The 27,447-nt window shown below is 38.0% G+C and overlaps 1 protein-coding gene and 1 long non-coding RNA gene across 2 annotated transcripts in view; one reads left to right on the top strand and one right to left on the bottom strand.

Moving 5' to 3' along the window:
• LOC114645928 (protein kinase C-binding protein NELL1-like) overlaps nt 1-27,447 on the top strand; it is a 1,522,815-nt gene that overhangs the window by 437,184 nt on the left and 1,058,184 nt on the right. The window contains exon 6 of the mRNA XM_028793848.2: nt 22,926-22,998. Coding sequence (XP_028649681.1) covers nt 22,926-22,998 — 73 coding nt within the window. The remainder of the gene's footprint in view (nt 1-22,925; nt 22,999-27,447) is intronic.
• LOC127526750 (uncharacterized) overlaps nt 1-27,447 on the bottom strand; it is a 485,290-nt gene that overhangs the window by 392,805 nt on the left and 65,038 nt on the right. The window lies entirely within an intron of this gene.

The following is a 27,447-nucleotide window of genomic DNA, read 5'->3' as shown; positions in this document are numbered from 1 at the left end:
AAAAATGGTTAAAGTGACATCTTGAACTGTGTTACTAAAACTGAGACTAAACCATATATATAATATTCAGGAGTGCTGCCTCACTCCATCTAGAGAATGCAACACCCATAGCTTGTGATTGGTAGTGGTGGTGTAAAGGTGATTCAAAATGAATTAAAAAGGGTTTTAAAAGTGCAGTTCATTGTTGTTTTAGTTTCTTTTTTCTTTTTTTTTAACGGATATTATTGTTCATCCATTTTTTAACAACTTCAGTTCAGTTCTTTCTTGCTACTAAAATCATTACCCCTATACATTCAGCTCACATATTGTTTTGGCAAATGGCTGGTAGAGTATAGATGGTCCCTTAGTGGGGAGAATGGTATGAACTCATGCTTTGGACTTCCATGGATTATTTGTTCAATTTTTGGAATTTCAGCATGTTTATGTCTTAGTTTACTGTATTATAATTATTATATATACTCTTATATAGCAATTTTATTCTTTTTATTATTTTTATGTGTACCCATTTTGTTTGGTGTGTTTGCCACCATATTGTTAAATGTTGTAACATGTTATGCCGTCATGCTGTACCTATTTAAGATGGCAGCACCCACCAGTTTGTTATTCAAGTATTGATTGGAAGACAAAAGAACTAACCACACATATTAGTGTGGGTTATGGGCAATTGCCCAATCTATTGTTATGACCCTTGCTTGTTTTTTTGTTCTTTTTTTAACTACAGTTTCCTGGTGAAATTCTTTTTTGATTTTGAGAATTAGCACTGATGATTTTCTGGTTTTGACTTTGACCATAACTCTTGTCGTTCTCTTAAGCTTTAGCTCAAAACATGTCATCCCAGGTGACCATGACAGAGAAGAGTCAAGTCCTATGCTAAGATTGAAATGAAAGATTTTGTGAGCTTATTTATTTATTTATTTTTTATTAATTTATTTAAATTTTTTTGCCATGTGACTATAAATTGGCTTTGTGTGAATGAGGAAACTGTAGGCATTTCATAGGACACATATAGACTTTTGCTCTCAAAGATGGATGAATTCCTATGATAAACGCACATGGTTTGCATGCCCATGGTTTAGTTAAGTGGTTCTCAAACTCAGTTCTGGGGACCCCCTATGGCTGCAGGTTTTTGTTCCAAGCATTTTCTCAATCAGTAAGGCATTTAACCTTTAACAGATATAGTTTAATTAGCTAGTCTTTTTTCTCTTTTCTTTTTCTGCATTAAGAAAAGCACAATAGTGTGATTTTTTTATGTTTAAAAGATATTTACAAATGTTTGCATTTTGTTTGCTTTATCTTTGAGTTTTATGAAAATTTGAGATAGCAACACTACACTTGAATGGAACATGAGTCTATAACATTACATTCATACACACACCCATACTTACCAACATTGTAGTTATGTAGACTTGATACTTAACCTAATCTGGAACTGTTTATGATGTGGAAGAACAACTAGAGTATCCAGGCAAAGGCAATATGGAGAGGGGACATCCACAAATGCCACACGCAAAGATGGACAGGGATTTGAAACCAGTATCTTTAAGGCGGCAATTGCTTCCTTCTGACCTGCCAGGATCTAATCATCTTTTTACATTCTCCTTTAAGTCTGTGGGTTGGTTGGGGCAAAATGAAAACCTGCAACAACTTCAGCTACCAGAGTATTGTGATCCTGCCATAATATAAACTAAAAATGATGCAGGTGTCAAAAAACAAAAGTCACATCTGCACTTCACGCTGACCAGAACCCAAATTAGTGGGCATCATCACCTCAGACAGCCTGGCATAGACATAGTCCCTCCAGCGTGTCCTGTGTCTTCCCCGGGGCCTCCTCCCGGTTAGAAGTGCCTGGAACACCTCACCAGGGAGGCGTCCAGGAGGCATCCTGATCAGATGCCCGAGCCACCTCATCTGACTCCTCTCGATGCGGAGGAGCAGCGGCTCTACTCTGAGCCCCTTCCGGATGACTGAGCTTCTCACCCTATCTTTAAGGGAAAGCCCAGACACCCTGCGGAGGAAACTCATTTCAGCCGCTTGTATTCGTGATCTCGTTCTTTCGGTCACTACCCATAGCTCATGACCATAGGTGAGGGTAGGAACATAGATCGACTGGTAAATTGAGAGCTTTGCCTTATGGCTCAGCTCCTTTTCCACCACGACAGACCGATGCAGAGCCCGCATCACTTCGGACGCAGCACCGATCCGCCTGTCGATCTCACGTTCCATTCTTCCCTCACTCGTGAACAAAACAACTAAACAAACTTTGCTTAGTATCTAAATATTTTTGAAGGTTTCAAAAAAGTATTGTACAAAATCAAAGAGAGAGAGAGAGGAGTTAGGAGCATGGGCTGATACAGCGTGTTGCCGCACCCACCACATGACAAACCACCTCAGGATCCCAGATTAGGACCCGAGTGCAGCCATACAATGGGTGACACCTCAGCACCACACTAGTTCAGATGGAATGGAACAGTGTGAGGTTTTTTTTATGGTGGCTGGATTGCCAATTCTGCCACCAAACCCCAAGTTTTCCCTGCAGGTTGGAGGGCCTACCTACAGGGCTTAATGCAGGTTAACATCATATCCAGGATGGAGCAATTGCAGATTAAGAGCCTTGCTCAAGGGCCCAATGGAGTGGAAAAACAAAGGCACGCATAAAAAAAAGGAAACAGAATAGGTTTTCTATGAAGTCAAATCTAAACGTAAAGAAACCTAAAGATCTAAAACCAGAAACAGTCCCTTTAGTTGATTGAAAGGTGTTCAAACCAGGGAATTCAAAGTAAGAGTAGATGCGTAAATCAAAAGACAGAAGCAAACCTCGTTGCAAATGCTCCCACACTAACAGCTGCTTCACCTTAAATGGAAGTGAGGGCATTTCCCCAGCTGCAGCATCAGGTGGCCCCGCCTACTAAGGCTCAACCAGATAAGATAGAAGAAACATAAATTATAAGGAAGAGAGAGGCACCACAAAACATCATTCATAAATGCATTATTATCCATAAACAAAATAATATTCATCCTAAATAATATAAAAGGAAACAAACACAAAATGAACAACATTTACAAAATAATATTTAAAAGTAAAAAATAAAAAAAGAGCCAGGAATGAGACCCTGGCTGAAGCACAACACTCAGATTTGCCCGTCCCTAATCAAGAATAACAAAGTGGGTTTAGCTAATGGATGAATAAACAGATCAGTTGTTGACAGTAGATACAACAGAGCAACGGCCACCATGATATTACCTACAGTGCATCCGGAAAGTATTCACAGCGCATCACTTTTTCCACATTTTGTTATGTTACAGCCTTATTCCAAAATGGATTAAATTCATTTTTTTTGTTGGAATTCTACACACAACACCCCATAATGACAACGTGAAAAAAGTTTACTTGAGGTTTTTGCAAATTTATTAAAAATAAAAAACTGAGAAATCACATGTACATAAGTATTCACAGCCTTTGCTCAATACTTTGTCAATGCACCTTTGGCAGCAATTACAGCCTCAAGTCTTTTTGAATATGATGCCACAAGCTTGGCACACCTATCCTTGGCCAGTTTCGCCCATTCCTCTTTGCAGCACCTCTCAAGCTCCATCAGGTTGGATGGGAAGCGTCGGTGCACAGCCATTTTAAGATCTCTCCAGAGATGTTCAATCGGATTCAAGTCTGGGCTCTGGCTGGCCACTCAAGGACATTCACAGAGTTGTCCTGAAGCCACTCCTTTGATATCTTGGCTGTGTGCTTAGGGTCGTTGTCCTGCTTAAAGATGAACTGTCGACCCAGTCTGAGGTCAAGAGCGCTCTGGAGCAGGTTTTCATCCAGGATGTCTCTGTACATCGCTGCAGTCATCTTTCCCTTTATCCTGACTAGTCTCCCAGTTCCTGCCACTGAAAAACATCCCCACAGCATGATGCTGCCACCACCATGCTTCACTGTAGGGATGATGCCAGGTTTCCTCCAAACGTGACGCCTGGCATTCACACCAAAGAGTTCAATCTTTGTCTCATCAGACCAGAGAATTTTCTTTCTCATGGTCTGAGAGTCCTTCATATGTCTTTTGGCAAACTCCAGGCAGGCTGCCATGTGCCTTTTACTAAGGAGTGGCTTCCGTCTGGCCACTCTACCATACAGACCTGATTGGTGGATTGCTGCAGAGATGGTTGTCCTTCTGGTTGTCCTCCTCTCTCCACAGAGGACCTCTGGAGCTCTGACAGAGTGACCATCGGGTTCTTGGTCCTTCTCCCCTGATCGCTCAGTTTAGATGGCCGGCCAGCTCTAGGAAGAGTCCTGGTGGTTTCGAACTTCTTCCACTTATGGATGATGGAGGCCACTGTGCTCATTGGGACCTTCAAAGCAGCAGAAATTTTTCTGTAACCTTCCCCAGATTTGTGCCTTGAGACAATCCTGTCTCAGAGGTCTACAGACAATTCCTTTGACTTCATGCTTGGTTTGTGCTCTGACATGAACTGTCAACTGTGGGACCTTATATAGACAGGTGTGTGCCTTTCCAAATCATGTCCAGTCAACTGAATTTACCACAGGTGGACTCCAATTAAGCTGCAGAAACATCTCAAGGATGATCAGGGGAAACAGGATGCACCTGAGCTCAATTTTGAGCTTCATGGCAAAGGCTGTGAATACTTTTGTACATGTGCTTTCTTAATTTTTTTATTTTTAATAAATTTGCAAAAATCTCAAGTAAACTTTTTTCACATTGTCATTATGGGGTGTTGTGTGTAGAATTCTGAGGAAAAAAATGAATTTAATCCATTTTGGAATAAGGCTGCGTAACATAACAAAATGTGGAAAAAGTGATGCGCTGTGAATACTTTTTGGATGCACTGTAACTGAAACTTGCCTTCACTTGAGTGGAACCCTATTGAGCACCTTGCGGCCATTTTCAAACAACATCTTGTAAGATGGCTTTGTTCAAATTTTTTTGCTAAAACGTATAGTAGTTTATATTAACAAAAATACTAGACAGTTTGGCTATCAGGTAGTGTAGGCGAATTTGTATTAAAAGTTGGCCGAGTCCTACTCTACATTAGCACTAGCTGACAGAAGTGTTGCTTTTTGGGAGAAAAATAAATAATAAAAAGGTTGAACAAAGCAGTTCTTCTTGGCTGCTTTGGGTATAACTGCTGTCTGTTTATGTAAAGCACTATTTAAATAAGTAATCTTTTATCATGGATGTCCCTTCTATATAACTAATTTGTTGCTCTTTTTTGCACTAAATACGATTCTGCTTGCTTTATAAATATCTTTTTAAAGCACTTTTGACTAATGTGAGTTGCTGTATGAAAAAAAGATTGGTTCATTCTAAGATGGGTGGCAGGGTGACACAGAAGGTGGTGACATCTCCTCATAACTCCTCAATGCCTTTGCTGCACAATTTGTATATTGCTCTGTATCTCCCCTGAAGACCTGCATTAACTTTCACAATTTAATGCAATACCTCTAGAAAGATGTCTAAACTGGAAATCATCTCATTTGATGATAGATATCCATTACACGCTGTTGTGATATGAGATTTTGCATACAAGTTGATAAATATTTTGTATGTCTTTATTTGTAATTTATGCAAAGCAATGTAATATTAGTGTTACATTAGTGAGAAGCATTCATGTTCACCCCTGCCTTTTAGGAATGGGTGTCTTTGAATTTTATGACAGAATTGGGGGGAAGTGCCTTAAACAAGTTTGGCTAATGTTTCTCTGAAGTCTCTTAGTCAACACCCATAGGAAAGTCAAGCTGCCTAACTGGCAAACTTTAACTCAACAAATGGTTTTGGGGACAGATGTGAAGGTGTTCTATTCCCCTATTGGTCTGAAATATGGCTGTTTGGAACTGGCTTGTATCAGAAGCCTTTAAGTACTATGACACCCTATTGGCTCTAGGGGTTGGACAGAAAATCTATAGATTTGTTCGCTCCCTCACTCTCTCTCTCTTACCAAACTGATGCATGAACTGAAAAGAACAACGCAATGAAGAGCACAGCTCAGCATCCATATTGAGACAGGCAATGCGGCCTGTTCTGAAGAAAGCTGACCACAAATGATGCCTTAACTACAGACATTTTTAAGTAACTAACAAGTCTGTGTGCCGCCTTAAACTACACATCACCATTTTGTGTGGTTGTTTGGTTGCCAATATTCAAATGTACTTTGCATATTGTTATTATTTATGAATATTATCAATAACACATTGTTTAAATTGTAAGTTAACTCCTGCTTGTCTTTTACTACACCTAATTGCCTGAGGTTATAAATGTAGGAGGGAAGGTGGGGAGAAGTTATATACTATAATACCTTATAAACACTGGTAAGTCTGTGAGAGCTGAGGAGTTCTGACAGAGGCTACATATTAATAATACATAAATAAATTTTGGTTAAATGAACTATGAAACAACTGGAAGTAGTTTTAACAAAAATCTGTTTTTCCGATGATGAATGTGTGTGTAAATTTTATTCTGTCCCATCTCTATTTATTTGTGTTATTTAATTTCTGTCTGTTTTTGAATGCAACGGAGAAGGCAAATGTAATGTTTTTTTTGTGTAAATTGACAAAATAAAAACCTTGAACAAGCCTATTTTAGAAATGTGTCTGGTTGTCTTGACTGCCATTCCATCCCACCTTGTGCATGTTGCTACAGGTTCAGTGTGTCTGGTTCCTCATGACTCGGTAATCTGCTCTGTTGGGCCCTTGAGCACGGCCCTTAACCTGCAATTGCTGAGCGCTTTGATTAGTGAGTAAGCACTATATAAATGCAAAGAATTATTTATTATTATTACTGAAAGAATGGAATCAGGAAATGGATGCATGTTTCTGTCCATTTGGTAAAAGGCTTACACTGAAATAATGTTAATGTGCAGTGTCAATATGTAATGCATATGTCATCAACAGGCAGTGTGGCATAGTGGTTAAGGCTTTGGGTTTCAAACCCTGAGGTTGTGGGTTAAGATCCTACTATTGACACTGTGTCAACACACACACTGACACTGCCAGCCTAATAATATACACCATTTTAATTTTGAACTATGCAATGTAAATACATTATAGAAACTAAGCAAAATCCTTCAAGAATGTAGTGTAAATTACATTTTACTGTTTATGGTAGTTGTATTGAGGAAGCATTTCTGTCTTTAAGAGATATTTATAAAGGACATTAAAATGTCTTATTACTGAATTTGTTTCCAACAAGATGCTACTATTGTTCTTTCAGCAGTTTCTAGTAGGGTATAATCTCATCTTAACACAGCTTTTGTGCTTTGTATCTTCTGAGGCTGTCCTTGTATGAAAGAATGATTACTCTCAGTCCAGAAACCAGCCATTAGCAGCAATTTTAAGCTCATCATAACTCAAAAGCCAACAGCCCTGTGGATATTTCTTCATGATGCTCAACAAGTAATAGTCACTGAGTGCCAGGTGTGAGCTGGAGGGAGGATGCTGGGTCCCAAATGATTGTCTGCACTTTGCAAGTACACTGAATGGAATGTCCTCATTATGGGGAATAAAACTAGCCAGTCACTCAGATATTTTCTTGCTATTTTTGCAGCCCTGTTGCTTAGTTTGCAACAGAACCAGAAGTGTTATGTTCCCTCTACTAAACCAAAGTCACTTTATATTTTATGTTTTTATGAATGTTGACGACAATTCAGTGCTTTTCTGTTGCATTGATTCCCTTTATAGCTTTGATAATTAGACTGAGGATGTCAACTACATCAGTTCAACACCTGAAAGGCAAAAATGTGTCATGTGGGAATTTCTTTATAACCAAGGAAACCAAGGATTCTTAACTAGTGTTTTCCTCACCTAAATTCGGGATTGCTGCAACAAATAATATAATTGGTTATATAATAACTTATGATAAAGTTTTAACTTTTCAGTAATGATGCAATAAAATGTTATAATACACTGACAGAAAATATAATGAAAATAGATAATGTCATAATTTTCCAGATAATATAAGCTTATGGAATGACTATGTCTATTTTTATAGGTTTGGTATTTAAGCTAATGATGTCAAGGAATGCAGCTTAATGTCTGATAGACCTAAAAATCTTTGTGAGATTCCCTTTACAACTGAAGAGCGTTCAATTATGATATCTACGTTTAGTGTTGCTATATTAGCTGTGAGATTATCCATTAAATCGCAACAAAATTAGGATACTTTAGCAGGAACATAATTGGTACCTGGTAGAAAAACTGTGCTATAGCTAAGGAAGTAGATTTTTACTGATCATATAATCTTAATAATCATCTATTAAAGGGATACTCAACCCAAATATTGTAAGTTTCTAGTGGTGGCTTAAAAAATGTTTTGGAGAATGAACATAGCAAAATTTCTGGTAGAACAGGACCCAATGGTGACGAACACTGGACAACAGCAAACAATATAAAAACATCCATGAAACAATCAAACAACCGTTGCTCATGATGTATAATCCACATGTCATATTATCCAGATGTATGCTTTCAATTGGCAAAACATTTTTTGCTAAATATTGTTAAATTAACAACTCTAGAAAATGAAAGTAGTCCACAAACAGGAAGTCCATTCGCACAGGATTGCACTTTTGAACAGAAGCTAGGGCTCTTGAGCAATGAATGAAGGGGGGAGGTGGGATTTTTTCCATGGATGTTTTTGATATTGTTTGCCATGGCCAGTGTTGCTTACCATTGGTTCTTGCTTTTATCAGAAGCTTTTTAATGTCTGTTCTCAGTGAAACATGAGATTCAATTTTTTTTTCGCCCATCACTACAAATTACATGAGATAAGTAACATATAAAAATATAATGTTTGGGTCTAGTATTCCTTTAAATTGTCAATAGCACATTTTAATGCATAATCTAATAGTTTATGTCATGGATTCCATCTAATACTAAAAAGCATGTTAAGACAATTGATACGTGTACTTCAGAAGGATCAAAACAGAATTAATATTTGGGTATACTCATTATCTTGAAAGTTAATGTTCAGATAAGAAAATGTGAAGTGTTTTAGTGAGTTAGGTCCTTTAACTCTGTCCAGAGCATTGGGTGGCAAGTGATGTCCATCCGTGTGTATCCTGGACGGTCTCTCTTAGAGTCTTCATAAGTTCTTTAGGTCCTTCTTTTGGGTGGCTCTGCAGGTGATCTTTGGACATCCTCTTCTTCTCTTTCCTCCTGGTGTGATTCATGTTAGTGCAACATCAACTGCCTTTGATGGCGGTGATTGATATGATTTACAAATTAAAGTCTTTGCTCCTTGACGATGTTGCTGAATAACCTCACTTGTGCTTATTTGAGAACCTCCTCATTATTGACATGTTCCCTGTTTCTAATTAGAATTACACAATGAGATAAATCTAAAACTACTTATATGAAAGATGAGAGAGTCTATTGGAACCGGTTGCAAATGCCGTCTAAAATGCTTACAGGATGTTGGGTTACATGGTGTGTCATATAAATGTCAGCAGATATTTGAGCTTGTCTAACACCCTTGTGAGGCCAGCTCTGGATTTATTTAAAATATTGTGTCCCACTGTAAGGCCTCATTTATAAAGCTTGTATAAGCACAAAAAGAGGCTTAAAATGTGCATATACAACTTCCTGTCGGGATTTATAAAAGAAAACTTGATGGGGGAACGTGTATATTTACAGCAACTCTGTCCTAAGTGTATGTAACATTTCAAACAAACTGGGAAATGAGGCCACCCTTGATCAAGCACAAAAATGCAGCCAAACCAGCCAAATGATGACTCACATGCATAATAATTTATATCACTGAGCTTTTATTATAATACGTGTTGATGTGACAAACATTACTCCTCTTAAACAATAAAAATTATTTAATTCTCTATGAAATTTGCTATGAATTTGCACTGAAAAACTCTTTTTGTTTTTTCATCAGTGTATATTGGCTACCTGTAGCCACTTCTCAGGGCCGACAGGTCAGGAATATCTCGGCCATGCTTCACTCCATCTTCTTTCTATACTGGAAGCCATTAACCAATTGGCAAGACACTACATCAAGTTTTTGTATGGAATGGGTGAACGTACATAAAACCTGTTTTTGCCAAGATAAAAAGACAATTTACAGTGGTGTCAAGTTCTCCTAATGTAATCACAGCATTTTACTGTACTCATATTACAATAAGGGCACCTAACCAGAACAAAGCTGCTTTTGCTAACCATAAACAGTTACTTTCCATTAATGCACAAGTCATTAAAAGTGTAACTGGCAAACATCGTGTCTCTGTAGCCTAGGTCTACCCATGAATCATTTATTTTGAGGAAAAGCACCTTTGAAAGACGTGATGGTGCTGTAAATGGTAGCTGACTTGTTGGTAAAGTAACTGGTTGAACCCTCAGCGTTTAATATGGCATATACTATTCACTGTAAGAGCCATCACATCATTACATGTACTAAGTGATAGTGGCTACCTACTCGGACATTAGCACCTTTTGCCTTTCCCAGACCTCCAAAACTCAGAGGAGAGACACTATAATATAGCACATGATCTTGCATGCTCAGTTGCAGAGCACAGCCAGATACTCTTGAATGCAGGTGGCAGGGTCTTGGCATGTCTGGATTGAGCTGCTCGGTGTTAATTGAGCTTTTCATTGTTTTATCTGCAGCATCGAGATTGCACGTGTATGAGGTTGATTAGCATGCTCCAGAGTTTGAGGTGTGGTCATATACACACATTTACAAGGTGAATATGATTTATATAGGGTAAATTACATAGAAATGTTTGTTCTTCGAATTATATAAATCTAATTTTTTTGGTGTATGGGTTTTCATGTTTTTTTGCTGTGAGCATATTTTCATGCTCAAATTCACATAAAGTTTTTATAAAGGAGGCTCCTGGTCTCCATACAACAAGAGCAACATAGTAGTAGTCAGTGGCATAGCTAGAGTTCGTGCCACTTGGGGCGGGGCGGTGCTTCAATTTGCCACCCCCCAACATATCTGAACATGTTAACCTATTTAAAAAGAAAATTAAAATATTGTATAGAGAAAAATTTTGCATAGATTTATTCATATAGAGAAACAGCAATCATTTTTCACATATACTTATTTATAAGCATCAACTAGACAAGAATATAGTATAAACGCACTGATAATCCGTGTTCTAATTATTAGTTTAATATAATTACGCTGCGAAAACCAGAACTAGCGTCGTGCACAAGTGATAGGTGGGGATGTTTTCTGCGCAGAGCAAGAATGCATTCGAATTGATAACGAAATTAAATTCTGAACTGTAAATTAGTTGTTTATCTTCCTAGGAATTATTATCGGTGTAATGTTTATGTTTATTTTTGTTATTGCCTCATAAATTTCAACTGCTGTGTCTGATGCCGTCACAGAAGGACAGTTTGAAAATAATTTTTGAAGCATTTGTGGATAAAAATCAGAGAATTTAATTTTTTCATAATTTTGAGTGATATTTTTCCGAACCCTGCTGCTTACACACGAATTGTACTGAGCCTTTTGGCCAATAATGCAGCCCCAAAAAATTTACTGCTGGTGGCGAACTGCCCCCTCCACCCGCCTCTAGCTATGCCACTGGTAGTAGTAGCCGGGATTTTCAGAGAACAGCTACTCGACAAATTTCAGGACATGTTTCTGGATATGGTCTGTGAGTAAAGATTAAAGCATCTTAAGCAGAGCCTGATAGGACTGACTACTTATAACATGTTAAATCATTTAATTACAGTGAGTTAGGTTTTGGCTTAAATCACTGTCTTATTCTAGATCCAGTGAGTCTATCTCTTTCATGTCAGTTGTTCCTTATAATTAATTTTAAAGGCCGGATTTCAGCACTAAGGGTTCAACCCATATCTCTCACTGATGAAGAAACACACTGAATAAGTGTATGAATGAAACAGCATCTTTCAATAAAATGACCATCTACACCATCTTACTTTTATTAGTGGATAATTTTATTTTTTTATCAGTTATGTTGTTACAGATTTTTCTTCTAATGTCTTTTCGAAGACTGAACATGTTGACAACTCCCAGATTCCTTATTTGGTCATATCAGTGATGATATAATAAACTGTATCGCCCTCCATATATTTTTTGAGAATTCATTGGTGATATATCTTATCCTAATTTGTTAAAGAGACTTGGGGCTTTTAGTCTATTTTTATAAAATATATGAGTTTTCAATGGGTCGGAAATGGGTTCAAGGGTTCTATAAAAACAAAAATGAAAACAACACAAATTACAGTGTTTGCTGTTCTGTCTTGGTTTCTTCTTATATACAAACTTGCAGAGCTTCATTTAGTCTTGGAGTTTTTCCCCTAAATAAATGCCCATCTTTGGCCAGTGAGCTGAGTGTATAGGAAATGTTCAGGAAAGGGCGGGGCTTTGGTCAGGGCCTGCCCTTCGTGGCTGCAGATAGAAATGAAGAAGATGTTAGCGACAGTGTCACTTCTCACCCTGGACTGGAATCGCTCACCTTCGCAAAGCCCTGTGTGATGTGAGGTCCATGGCAAAATACAGTTTTTAAATAAATAATCAGGTTTGGCTGAACGGTTCAGTTAGGTGCCTCATTCACACCTCTGATTACCACACCTGTGCCCAATCAGGCCGTATAAAAAGAGACACCTGCACAGCAGAAAAGGGAATATGAAAATAAGGAACAAGAAAGAAAAGGAGAATGAAGAGAGATAGAGGTTAATGGAGTGGAAAGGACAGAAGAACAGAGAAAATGGCAGAAACAGGACGAAAGCCAGTGTGATTTGTGAGGGGAAGCAGGTGGACAGGAAAGTGAGCCCCAGGAGAGAAGCATGTGACCAACGCTCAATAGAGGGGCTAAGGGTTGCTTCTGCAGGAAGACTCCTGTGTAAGGCCGAAGGAGTGGCAACGGGTGGTGAGGGAGTAAATCTTAGCACAGCGCCCTGTATATGCAGAAGGGGCTCGAACTGGAATAAGGGCTGTCTGCATTTGTTGGTTGATGTCTCTTTGTGCAGAGTAATGCTAAAAAGGTAAGCTGAGGAGACGTCGGATTTCAGAAGGACGCACCATGGCTCAGATTGCATTTTAGGGAATGATTTTGCTGCCCTGGTTTTTTAACCTCATTTTAATGGATTATTTATTATTGTTATTAATCTCCATGTTCACCTGAAATTATGGATTATTTTTTTATTGGCTATTTATTTATTGTCAAGCCAATTTTATTTATAGAGCACATTTTAAAACAACGGAGGTTGACCAAAGTGCTATACAGCTTACATAAATACACCAATGCAAACAGTATATACAGTGTGTGTATGTATGCGTATATATATATATATATATATATATATATATATATATATTTATATATATATATATATATATATATATATATATATATATATATATATATATATATATAATCATATGTAAGACAAAGAGCCACACAAAAAAAAGGTTTGGGGGAGCCACGCATATATTGCTCCTGGCTGCAATGGATAATTTTTTTGTATAGAATTGTACAGGTTCGAGTCCACAACTAAACTGCCTTGTTGGCACAAAGATGGTGGCTTTAAAGGAGAGTAGAGGAAGTGACGTCAACCCTGGGATCTTAAATATCGTTACTAAAAACTTACAGTACCATGGGGGATACTAATTTAATGAAAGGAGATAACTCGCTGACAATTGGCCATGTCACAAATAAAAAGTCCAGTCCTCATGAGGTGAAGAAATTATTTAAAATAATTGTTTTGTTAGCTAGGGATCTAGCATTTACTAGATCTATCTTCAATCGAGTCAATTTGCCGGACTGATAAGGCGCACAGCCCAGCAGACGAAGGTTTCCAAGATCTTCTCAACTCCTGCGAAGCTGCGACAATCGGCAACAAAGGAGCTGATCGTGGCAGCTTGAAACAACAGGCCGGATCCATTTATGTATATATAGTGTAAGATAAAACACACAAGATTCTCATAAAGGGTCTGGGGCACCCGAAGGCAAACCCCGTATATTAAAATGTGCACAAAAGAAAACGCGTGGTATAGCGCAATTTCCTGGATTATTTCCATGAGCTGTTTGAGTCTGCCCCAAGATGGTGGTATCTCTGGCTATGATGGTTTCTGGGAGGAAGAGGCAGGTATAGTTGGTCGGTACTTGGAAGTGACGTCACAGATGTTGGCCCGTCAATCTTTTTTTCTACAGAGGTGAAAGAAGAAGAGATATCGTTATAGCACACTGCCCCTAGGTGGCCCAGGTTAATTTTGTCATCAACTAACCCTGTAAGCTGTTCCCCAAGCGCACACATATGACAATAGGTTCCGGAGAGCACTAAGCAATTAAATGATCGTAACCGAAAGTGTAGCGTGGATCAATAACTGAAGAAGATGCCAGGTATCTTTTAAGCCTCATGAGTATGCCCCCACGCTTTCCTTGTCTTCTGCAGCTCTTCCTTCAGGGCAAAAGGCAGGGCGTACTGCATGGGTAAGCCAGTATGTCCAGCAGAAAAGGTGGAGGACAGGTACTCTGGTCTGTACGGTCGTAATTGAAAGGTTTGTCAATTGTTGGTCTTATGTTTAAAACAGATTGACGATTATAAACCAGCAAAGAAAAGACATTGTGGTTAAAAAATGTTGTAAACAGGGCAATCAAAAACAAAACTGACCAAAATGAACACAGTCGTAGACGGTAAACCACACACACCGGCGCTATCTTAACCATGACACAGCAATAACTGACAGTGAAAAACATGCACTGCACTTTGAAACACTTTGTTTTTTGATCCTAATAAAAGCACTGAACCATTTATGCACCAACCCCTTTCTGAATGTACTGTATGTGTCCTCATTTGCCCAGCTCATCTAGGCCTATGACTATCAACAGTAATGTTTCGAAGAGGCTCCCAGAGGCATCCAGGAAGTATGGAGCCAACCTAAGGGTGTCCCCTGAGTACACGCATGTGACGGTGTTAATTGTGTGTGAGTGTGGATGTATGTGCGATTAGGCCCTGATTTGGATTGCTGCCCTGTCAAGGGCTGTTTCCTGACTTGTATGATATGTTGCTGGGACAGGCTCTAACCCTCCACAACTCTGCTTTTGATTAAGTGGGTCTGAGACTGTTAAGTATGCTTATATAAAACAAATTTCCTTAAGACCTCTGTGCTTAACCACTGTGAAATGTGACACAAACACTGAATAAACATCAAGGATTTTACAGGTAGAAATACTAAAAGTAATGGGTAGCTAGCTTATCGCAGCTGTTTTCTTCACCAATTTTACAGCCAAATGCTTTCAAACTGTTGATATGCCATTTTATCAGCTTTGTCCCAGAGTACATTATATACTGGATTTTTATTTTTTTAAAGCCATCTTTCACCCAGAATTCTATTTATCATGTTCATGTGTTGCTGTGTTATTGCAAGCAAAGATAACCAGTAAATGTGTTGCTAAGGATGCATCTTCCACCAAGTTGCTGCAACCAGGTGCTTTCATAAGTGACATGACACTTTACCACAAATGATGCTGATCAAGACATTTACCTCTGAAAATCAATTAATTCTTTTCCACACATATCGGTATTGTGTAATAATGGTTAGGCCCAGTTTGAGTCCAGAAAAGACAGCAATCTCATTGCGTAGCTCACTAAGAATCACCACAGTCTTTGAATTTCTTTCAGCATTTTTATATTCTGGTCCATTTTTGCAGTGTTGTTTTCTACTGCAAAAAGCTTGCCGAGGTCCCAGTTCAAAGAAAAGATCAGGATAACATACAGTTGTAGGGTCATCTGCGAAACTATCCTGCTCACATTCAGAGTATTAAAGACAAACATCTATGAATATCTGTGTTCACCGCGAGTGCATCTGATGAACACAAAGGGCATCAGATGTACTCTCAGTGAGCACTTAGTCAGCTTTGCAGCTCTCCCGCTCTGAAGTCTATCTCTTTCTACATCAGTTTTCCAATGTCCATCAATTCTTTTCTTCAAATCTAAATTGATGACCCACTTGGCCTTCTCTTAACCCTTTATTCCCTCAGCTTGATGTGATGACATTTCCCACCTACAATAATTCTGGCAAGATTTTTTGCTTGTTTGCTTTTATCTTTGATTTTCTTTTCCTGGCTCACAACAGGCTAGCTCCTTAGTTTTTAGTGCAATTTATTTTTATCTTGTTGGTCTGACTACACAATGAATGAAATGTCTGATTTGTAAAGGTGCATGGACGCTTTAAAAGTGATAATCAGTTGTTCTGGAGCATTATCCTTATTTGTGTCAGTACTGCAGTTATAAACAGACAGCAATAGTATGATCCAAGGAAATTTATAAAATCAAAACAGAGATTTTCAGTTAACATGATATACTTACACCTAATGTAGATACTGGGAGTTGATATTCTAGGTGGAACCGTGTCATGAAGTTTGAAGTATTTCTGATAGCATTGTGCCATCAAGTTAAGTACTAAAGCAATGCAGATTACTGTTGTATTTAAAGATGTTACCCTTAAATCTATTTTTAGCCCAGTCCAGGTATCACTTCTGTAAAGCGTCCATCCATCAATGTTCTGAACCCATTTTATCTGATAGCAGGCAAATTTAACAGCACATGGTTCAAGGCAAGGAACTATTGTCACTCACTTAATTCCATTAGCAATGAAGAGATGCTGATAGCTTGCCTAACAGTAAATATTGTCGCAGGTGGCCAGGATTATTACCTGGCCGGGACGCCAGAAAGGACCGGAAGGTGGCAAGAATAGCTTCCGGGCCACGAGGGCAATAAACCGCCATGGAGCAGGAGAGGACCACGGGAAAGGAAACAGAACTGTCAGACTTGTTGGGACCCATGGCCACCGCCTGGGGGCACTTTACACCTCGTGGGACCCGGATGTTGTTACTTCCGCCACACTCTGCAAGATGGTGGAGGGATCGGCCAGGGATGTCTGGAGTGTTTCCGGGTCAAAGGGCAGCACTTCCGCCACATCAGGAAGTGCTGCAAGATGGACGTCATCAGCCACCTGGAGCATTTCCGGGCAGGGATAAAAGGGGCCGACTCCTTTCAGTCATTGAGCCAGAGTTGGGAGTGGGAGTGGGAGTAGGACAAAGCTCCCTGGAGGAGGATAGAGGCGGCAAAGGACTGAAATATAAGGGTGATTATTGCTTTGTGCTTTGTGTGGTGTGTGAGAATTGTTTATTTAATGGAAAATAAACGTGCGTGTTTTATAAAGATGTGGTCTCCGACTGGTGGTGTCCGGGCAACTATCACAGTATATAGATTTGACTGCAGGTAGTGTATTGACTGAGACTGGAACTAAGGTTCAAAGAATATGAGGTACAGAAATCACTCAAGTGCTTTGTCAGGTTCTGCTGTTTTTTAAGAATATCATGGGGTATTTACCTCGTAATTTGTGAAGTTATATATTTACATCTTTCTGTTTTGTCATTTTTTTAAATCTCACACTTTTTCAGTGTCTTTCTTGTTGTTATGGATACTGGTGTTATTAGTGCTATGACATACTGGGCGATCTTATATTCAAGGAAATAAGAATAAGGACATCTGTGGTCTCTTGTCTTAAGTTTAAATGAATAAAAATCAAACAAAAATTATTTTTAAAAACAAAGAAAAATTAGTAACACTAAAAATCATGTTTCCGATATTTCTAGTTCCTAACTTAGAGCTGCTTTTCTGCTTCCAATTGATTGTCCACTGCCTGTTTACATTTCTGATTCCCAGCTTGTAAATCCAAACTTCTTCCCCTCGGTTTTTTTTACCAGTGCTTACTGCCTTTTATGGACAGACCATCATCTTGCCTTATGGCTTTGGCAGTTAGCATAAAATCTCCTGCATGAAAAAGTCTTGTGCAGGCCATCAAAAAGACCCAACGGATACCCCAAAATTCAGCAAGAATTACTTTGGTCATTAGTTGTTGTCTAAGGAAAAATGTGCCTCAGTATGGATGTAAAATAATAAAGCCTTAGAAGCAGCATTAGGCCCATTATTTGTGTCTGGGAACATAGAGACGAGTACATAACAAGAAGTAGGATTCAGGAAGTGCAGAAGGAGGAATGGCTCTTATTTTAAAGGAACAATTTACCCACAGACTGAATTACCTGTGTATGTATAATCATTGCTAGAAGTGTCCTGATGTTAAATGTCCCTAAACAATTTCATATACTGGCTCTGTCCTTTATTTGCTGTGAATGACAGTAGAGGAGCATTTGGGTATGTTAAATTGAGTAGCAAGGTGCAAGGGTGCACTAGTAGTATTACATACTTTGCTTTAATAATGATCTTTTTCAGATATAAAGGTAGCTAATAAACCATGAATATTCATACATCATTGTCTTCCTACGTCCTGAAGGTATATGTGTATATTTAGGTTGTCAATTCTAAAATGTCTCCTTTTGGGTTGTGTTTGTGAGTTGCACCCTCTCCACTACCCTTAATTTAGTGGTCCCAGGGTAGATTCCAACTCCCTCTACCATAAATAGGATTAACCACATTATGTTATGCTTTGGTCACTCAATTTCTAATTTTGTTTCTCAAATATCAATGTTAATCTTGAAGTGCTAGAAAATCTAAATGTCAAAAGCATTTTCAAATGTCAGATTTCAAATCTCTTTCTAAAGGATTGTAATGAAAAGAAGAGTCACAGTCATTAACAGGGTTGATAGGACAGGACCTTTATTGTGGCCTTTAGTATCAAACTTGACAGCAAGGAGGTCAAAACTATAAAAAAAGAGTGTAGTATAAATGAAGCACAAAAGTAAGTATAAAAATTAAGGAAAACACAAAGAAAAAGAGTTAGATGAAAGCAACAACCCTGCAGTCAATCTGGGTTTACATATAGAGCTATTAACCTATTGACTTGTCCACTTGCCCATCACTAAAGTAGCACCAACCACTCCTCTTTTCAACTTCTTTTTGAACTTTGGCCTTCAGTATCCACAATCTTAAAAAATTAAGGTACCACATTGATTGTTCACAATGATGACACAGACAAACCTTGTGGACAGTGCTTTTGGGAACCAACAATGAAGGTTCCACACATAGCCTTTTTATAGGTCTGTAGCAGATTCTCTAAGTAGCCATGAACAGAAGATAATAAATCTGTGAAATACAAATGGCTTCCTGATTTTAAAAGACCTTTTGCTGCATACATTAAAACAGGCTAACTTCAGATTTTGTTGATCTGTTGTATCCTACTAGGTAGACTGCTTTGCTGTACATTAAACATTTATGTTTTATCTTTATATTAGGAAGATTTTCAAAGCCCACAGAACCAATTCATATGCAAAGAACCCTTCCCAAAATGAAATGGTTGTGTGTCAAGCAATTGTTCCAAGAGGAATTACATAACCCAGTAAAGTGACCATAAAGAACCCTGATTTTTAAAAGTTTGTATGAGTTGAGCCTTTTCACCAACTTTTCTACCAACTCTAGTCTGAATTGTCCCTCTGGTCACTTCCACCAAGTCCTTGAACCACTTCTTTTTTTCATGCCTCATGGACAAGCGGATTGGCCAGAAAATAAATTGGAGTCAAAAAAAGCAAAAGTTGTTACTTTGTTTGTGACGTCTGATGAAGCTCCTAGCAAACAGATAGCAACAAAACCATGCAAATCCAGTTTACACGTAGTCTCCATACTGCCATCCTTAAACAAGCAGTGCAGTTCCTAATCCATCCAGTGCAGGACTGTATGCTCTCTTTCCTTCTCCTGGGCTCCAACTTTAAAAAGGGAACAAGTCTGTGAACTGCTTCCTGTTGGACAGGAGATATTCTGATCTTTCTTTCAACCCTGTGGGTGGCCTGCCATTTTGCATCCTGGGTAATATTACATGGTTCTTCCCATGTGGCATCTTTTATTGGTGCCCCTTCTAGGGAATCCATTCCCGGATGGGTTTATCCATTCCTGGGAATTTGGGAATCCTGCATTCCATTCCTGGGAAACCCGGGCTCCCGGGAATGACACAGTGCACGGGCATCTCACATGTGAACGATTTTAGAACAAGCAACACTTATTTTTAATAAAATTACTGCAATATGTTGACACCAATAAAAGACTAACCTTATTTACAAGCAGTTCATGCTGTCATATAAGTACATGTATCTTTAGTTGCGGTAATAAGAGTGTAGAAAGCACAACGTGTCAAGCGTGCGGTCGTCCAGGTAAGAGCGCACCTTCGTGCAGAGTACGCCAGCCGCTGAGAAAGCACACTCTGCCTCCACTGAAGTAGGTGGCACAGTCATCAGATACTGATAAACTTGTTCTAAACAACGTCTGCGCTTGCTGTTGCTCTGAAACACCGCCATTTCAGCTTTTACTGATGCATCCAGTTTCTTGTCATCATTCTGTGATGGCAAGTTTCTTAGCACAGAAAATGTGGATGCAACAGACTGACGCATTGCAATTTTAAGTTGCTGTTCAAAGCTGTCAACAGCACAGACGTCAATGAACTCTGCCCCATCCCGGGCAGAACTGTAGAGTGCAGACTCCTCCCATTCCACTGTGCTCAGTCGGGAGACTGACTGCTGCTGTCTGTTGTTGACTGAATTAATCGGCAACACACTACACCGTGGGCCAAAAAACTGTGGCACTTAATTATTTTCAACTATAACTCTGTTATTTCTTGATCGATTTTTACACTTTTACACACTATACTGTATATGCGAGCTTGGCTCTTCCCGTTTTCCCGGGAATTACAGCAGTTTAATTCCCGGGAATGAAAAATGTTTGGGAATCCCGAGCTCCTGGTAATCGGGAACCCAGGAATGGATTCCCTAGCCCCTTCCTATTGCCCTTATGGGACATTCAGCACACACGCCTATCTTATGATACCTTAACATTCACTGCCTTTGAACACTAGCATATTTAGGACGTCGCCTAATTCTCATGTTGTTCTCACTCATAAATCTCTCATGGAGGACCTTTTGTTGCTTTTTGACAACCCAGTAATGCTTAATCCCATCTTTGTTCATCTTCACAGAATATAAGCACCAAACACATGGGTTTTTATTTTTCTTTTGAATTAAGTGCCAAGATTGTCTTTACTTATTCGGACATTAATTTATTTTTACTTTATTTTTTTGCAATACAAAATACCTTTTGATCTTCTCTGCTATGGACTTTTACCATTTTCTAACTAAACACTAAACTTATTACCAGATTTTCTCTTTCCTTTCTCCACTATTTTTGCTGTAAATGAGAAAAGGCTCACTTTGTCTTTGCAGATCAAAGTTCCAATGAGAGTGCTCTGCACTCCTTGTTGTTACATGCAAAATGAAACCTAATGTCCCGCGCCGGTGGCTCATGCAGCACAGCAAAGTGTGGATTGCAGCATACCAGTAATGTCATACCTACACATAATTGAAAATAAAAGTTTAAATGTTGTGAAAAAATGTTCTCATTGGCCACTAGATCCAGATATAATTTAATTAAGGCTGAAAAGATTACAAATGAACAACTGAACAAATATAATTTGTATGATTGTGAGTCTAATAGTAGTGAAATATCAATAATTTTGTAAGATAATATGAAAACAGAATAAAGCTCCATTTACCAAATAGGGGTAAAATAGAATTTTTTTTTCCAATGTATGTAATCTTAATCGTTTTAGAAGGAATCTGGTGTAGATATTCTACTACTGATCTTAATGTGTGTCATCTCTGTTTTATGGCTGCTGGGACATTTTCATAAAAGTCCTAATGGACTGTTTATTTTTTTTAATTGAGTGGCAGATATTTATGGAATGTTACAGAAGGAAGTCAAACATTGCCAAGGTCATGATAAATCAGATAATGTTTGTCATGTTTAAGGGAATTCACTCCATTTGTGAAATAAGAGTCCATTTTAAAATGGAAGATTGCTGAAAACATTTTCTGGCTAGGTCTTTCCTTAAGTATTCAACAAAGTTTGAGCATGCTTATCACCACATGCCAAAGTTCTACAGGAGATGTAATTGGAATAATACAGGAAGCCTCTTTGGTCATGGATGTAATTTTAAAATTTTTTTAAATGATGTGAAGTGCTCTAAAATTATAAATCCCTTTATAAATGAGGTTTGAGAATAAAGACAACACATAATCAGTTAAAGCTCATCTTTTTAAATGATAAACACCACTCTGCTTTAATTTTTCTGCTGTCTATTATTTTATGCCTTCTAATTCGACATTGTCTTGAATACAAAGGCTCTGGTAGAGTTAAACTTTAGGCACGATAAGATTTACTTAAATATTTTAAACACTTCTGTTGCTTTCAATGCCCTTTGAATGGATAGCAGAATATCCTTCCATCCTCCCATGTATTTTTTCCTTTGCCTGTTCAAGTTCAGGGCTCAGGGCTGCATTGGATGACACCTTGTCTCAACCAAATAAAGTACAAGGCAGGATCTACTGTATCTGTGGTTTGTTAATTAAACAGCCTACTCTTAATCTGCATCCACACTCAGCTTCAGCTGTCTGAATACCTGAAATGCTACTGAAGGAAAAGTCATTAGCTTCCTGATGCAAGAGAGACGAAAATCTCCTGATCTGAAATAGTAATGCTTCCGAGAATGTGATTCTTGAACAGTTGCAGTTTCACGTGTTAATGTTTAACCAAATGACTTGGCAATCTGTCTCCATAAGCCAAGATACAGTATGTTATGACATCCAAAATCAAAAAGATCATCCTTCATCCACTGTCTGATTTTCTAGTACAAGTACTACATAGAGTGGGAGCCTACCTTTATACAAATAACTGAATGTCAGGAACCAAATCAGGATTGAATGGTGGTCCACTGCAAGGTGATCCCACACTCATTTATGCTATGCCAATTTGGAGTCAGCTACCAACAGCACAACAATGCCTCCATTGTTTTATTCTAACTAATTTGATTGTTTTTATAGGCTTTACTAATAAATGACTTGACTAATAAAACTATGTTAGAAATAACTGTTTTAAGGTTAATTCATGTTTTAAAGTCATTCATTTTTGTTGCTGTTTTTTTTTCCAGGGAATTATTCAGGATGCAAAAATTGTTTTTGCTCCAAATGGCTATATTACTCATTGCCCAAATCTCAACCGCAGTAAGTATATGATCAAATAATAGATTTTCTTCTATGTTTAATTCAAATCTTCTAGTGTGTATGGCAATAGTACCATAAAGAATATTTAACTTGTACCCATAATTAATGTTTAATAAAATATAGACTATGAAATGTGAATGAATAAAGAGATATTTGAACTTTAGTAATGTCTCTAAATATATGAGACCAGTGGCATTTCTGCCTTAAGGGCCACTGTGCAAAATAAGTAATAAGCTTCCCTCAGTAATTTATTTTTAGAATGTTAATAGCAACCCTCAACTTTGTCTTTTCAAGCATTTTTTATATGCCTGGCAGTGTTTTAGGTTTAGCCTTGGCAGTGTTTGCCCCTGTGCAGCCTGCTTGCGTGTCATTAATTTTAGCATAAAAATAAAGGCCACTTTTTAAATTCACATTTTTACTTACAGTTCATGTTTTTGCCCAGCTAATGTTCAAGTCAGCTAAAGGTACAAAAAAGGTATAATTTTTTACTTTAAAGGTAGCCAACGTAATTCAAAAAAGAAAGCAGATCTATTTTAGGAATGCATTGAGCACAAGACATTGGGCTGAATGGCATCTTAACCCACCAATAAAAAAGACCACCTGACATGTGCTTCCAAGACTTAGTGGAAAATAATCCGGTAGTTTGATTCTCCTGTTTCAAGAAATGCAGTGTTGTGGTATGAAAGAACAGGTATTTAGAAAATTGATTTTTTGTTTTTTAATTGTTTGCCAGACTCGCACTGTGCAGCACACAGTGGTTAGTACTCCTACCAGACAGATCCAGAATCCTGTGTTTGAATTCTGCTATGTTTGCATACTGTATTTATTATTGTGGCTTGTCCTTTTTTATCCTGACACCACTGATTTTGAACTTGAGGTTTTTCAATTTAGGTAGTTCGTAGCCAATACATTTTCCTTAATAGTTAAATAAATATGGCTGTAATTTGTCAGACATGATGATTTCACAGAGCATTACAATAATCTAATACCAGTTGAGCCAGACCAGTCACTAGCAGTTTACTGCTTCATTGATTTCTTGTGACATGAGCAGTGTTTGAACTTGTAGTCACAAGCATAAGAGGAACAGATATTATTACTTAGGTAGTTTAATGTAAATGTTAGACTATCCACATAAAGTGAAATTCTGGCAAACAGTAGCCCCATTGGGATTTTCATGTTATAATGCCACTGTATGAAATGACAACTGAACTGCATAAAATATATATTCTATTTTTTGATATGTAGTGAAGAAACAATGAGATAAAAATACTACAACATTCAGAATTCCTCACAAGTTTTCTAGTTATGCAATTAGTGCAGTTTAGAAAAAGAAAACACTTCTTTTTAAAAAAGAGTGAATTAAACCATAGATCAAAAAAGAATGAGCTCATTCCAAAGTACCGTCCAAAGGTTAGGATTCCAAATGGGCCCATCTGGCTTAAAGAGGAGAAGAGGAGAAGAACTTCCATTGCAGAAACTCATGAGCAGTCCTCAGGACCATAAACCTTTCATGAACTAAATAAAATTCAGTGGAACCGTGTCAATGAGAATCCAAGATTTTCTCTAATTCATATTCTTTCTCCCTGTCAATCAAAACAGAAGTGTAGGAGAAGTGTAATTTTATTGATTTTATTTAAAGTAAACAACATTTCATTCAATCATGTCAAACTTATTTGCGATGTTTACCCCTGATCACTGGAAAAAGAACACTTTTATTCAAATTAATTTTAAGTCCAGATATCTTTTGTAATTCTGCTAGTGCATTAAGGACTGCTGGTACAGAGGTTTGTGGGTCTGATATACAGTATGTACTACCATATCATCTGCATATAGAGATATTTTCTGTTCAAGTCCTTCTTTGGTAATCTCCTTTATCTCTGATACATTTCGAAAGAGCATGGCCAATGGCTCGATTGCAATTGCAAAAAACAATTGTGTTAAGGGACATTCTTGTCAAGTACCACCTTCTAGTGTGAAGTAGTTTGAAATAATGCTGTTAATACAAACAGAGGCCTTTGGACATGTATAGAGGTATAGAGGTTTAGAGGTTTGATACATGCACATATGTTTGCGTCAACCCTGAATTTGTGCAATGTGTTGAATAGGTAGTCCCATTCAACCATGTCAAATACTTTTTCTGTGTCCAAAGATAATTAGATCTCTGGTGTGTTAGAGCACTTCTGAATCCTTCTAGCTAGAACTTTAGAGAGTATCTTAACACTAGAATTACCTACGAAAAAACTCGTAAACCTGGCCCACCTTAAATCCCTTTGCACTTCTCCATCAGCGTTTTTTGTGTTGTAAATATGTCCATAATCCCAAGCAGCAAACAGCCTGCCATACCATCCCATAACCCCACACCCCCAGCATCCAAAACCGCCCAACCCACTCAACCGCCACAGAAAGAGCAAGAATTTCTTTCTTCCAGTTCAAGCATTGATTATCTGGGAGTGAGCTACCTAGAGTTGTATTGGGGAAATAATTTCATGTTTGTTCCGTGTCTACAACAATCTATGTAAACACTTTGACATTAGCACTGGATTCTACCAGGGGGAGGCCCACCTCCTTTTGCTGGGTTGCAAAGGCACTTACATGGGAAAGATTCAGAAACACTGTTCTAAAGCTAGCTTAATAGCCAGTAAACCCCAATTTCCCATATCATTATTTTGCTCTGCTGGTGACAGTTTTCTAGAGAAAAGTACATAGGTATGGAGCTCACCAAAATCTACAATTGTTCCTACCCTAAACTTAAAGTTTCTATTTCAATAAAATGAAAGGTAGACAGATATTGATAAAGAAAGAAAATAAATGTTTTAAGTGAGTAAAAGCTTCCTGTGCTTCAGTCATTCATTGAAACATGTGGTTTGCTTTCTTGGTTAAGTTGAGGCTACTATTGAATGAAATTGTACATCTTAGCAAGTCATCATACTAGAAAGTAAATATTTATTCCGTATTGCATGGGACTCTCAATCAATAATCTTTCTATGTCACTGGTTCTAAAAATTTCAATATGGCATTTATCATGTTTTGTGACACAACCTTTTAATTGACCTGCACGATTAGCACAAAATCTCATACTCAAACTCTTATACTCTTATATTCATACTCTTGTTTCACGCATCATGTGACATCCCCTCTTCTACAAAATACATGTAGACTAAGCTGGCAAACTCCCCAGATCAATCAAACATAACTTCACAAAGACAGCACATTTCCCGTTTTATGTCAAAACAAAATTCCCATTACTCTTAATGAATCTGACGTGTATGTATTGAACCAACTCTGTTTCTACACTCCTGCCAAAAATTTCCCCATATGGCTAAGGAGTATGATTTCATAGCAACAAAATAATACACTCACTGGCTCCTACTTTTGAATATACTCTGCAGTCTGCCAGTTCAGGGTTACTGCTATTGCCTTCCAAGGTATCCCATTAATATCTAGTGTCTTCAGTTTTTTTTTTCATATGTGTTTTATATGGGCACAGACCTGGTAAATTAATCCGGCAACACATTCTTTGAGTCCAGTAAATCTATCCAGATGAAGAGTTCCACCAAGTGTCACCACTTTTCCTGTTCAAGATCAATTGTTATCATGCTCTTTCTTAGTATAACTTGGATGATATTCATCCTACACTTTTTGAGCTATTCTTTAATTTTCCAGAACTTCTGCAGCTCAAATTCGTCACTCATTTTTTCTCACATTTCTTTCTGCAACTAAATTACATTAACTATCTTCTTATTTCAATATATTTCTTAATCGAATCTGGATACCTTCATGCTAACTATGCATGGTAGGTAACAATCTTGCTTCCCATATTACTGGTGCCTACTGGCGCACCGTACAGTTTTCCAAGACAGGCCATCTTTTGGACACAGATCCTTGTATTTTCTAGTCTGTAGACCTTGAACCCATTCCATTTATACTCCATATCCCAGTTAGTTAATATGTATTTTTGGGCTATTCACCATCTATTTCACCACTAATGTGCCAACAGAAGCTACTTTACAAAGCAAGCAAGAATATTCTTCAAATAACTAGTAAATAGTAGCAGCATTCAGTGCAAAGTTACAGTTACAGATTAAAGCAAACACAAATAAAGAGTAAATTGAATAGCTGAACAACCTGAAGAATAGTATGGCAGAATCAGGGTTAACAAAGTTGTTACAGAAAAATGGAATAAAAATATAATCAGTATCAGTTCACTGATGGAGGTTTGTGACTAAACTTGGGAAGAAAAATCCACAGTGCAGAAGTGAGAAAGCCTAATGAGTTCTCACCAAGATCTGCAAAATAGGTCTTTGGTGAGAAGACTGGCCTTGGAGGATCCAACTTGTCAACATGCAATATGTAATTAATTTGGTTGTTGACATGAACATCTTTGTCAGTCACAAAGAGTTTTGAGCGTAATCATTGTCAGAACTCTGACAGTCACATTTTCAACTTACT

The sequence above is a fragment of the Erpetoichthys calabaricus genome, chromosome 2 (genome assembly GCF_900747795.2).
Source record: "Erpetoichthys calabaricus chromosome 2, fErpCal1.3, whole genome shotgun sequence".
Taxonomy (NCBI): Eukaryota; Metazoa; Chordata; class Cladistia; order Polypteriformes; family Polypteridae; genus Erpetoichthys; species Erpetoichthys calabaricus.
Note: the sequence above shows the minus strand (reverse complement) of the source record. Positions and strands in the feature narration are given on the sequence as shown.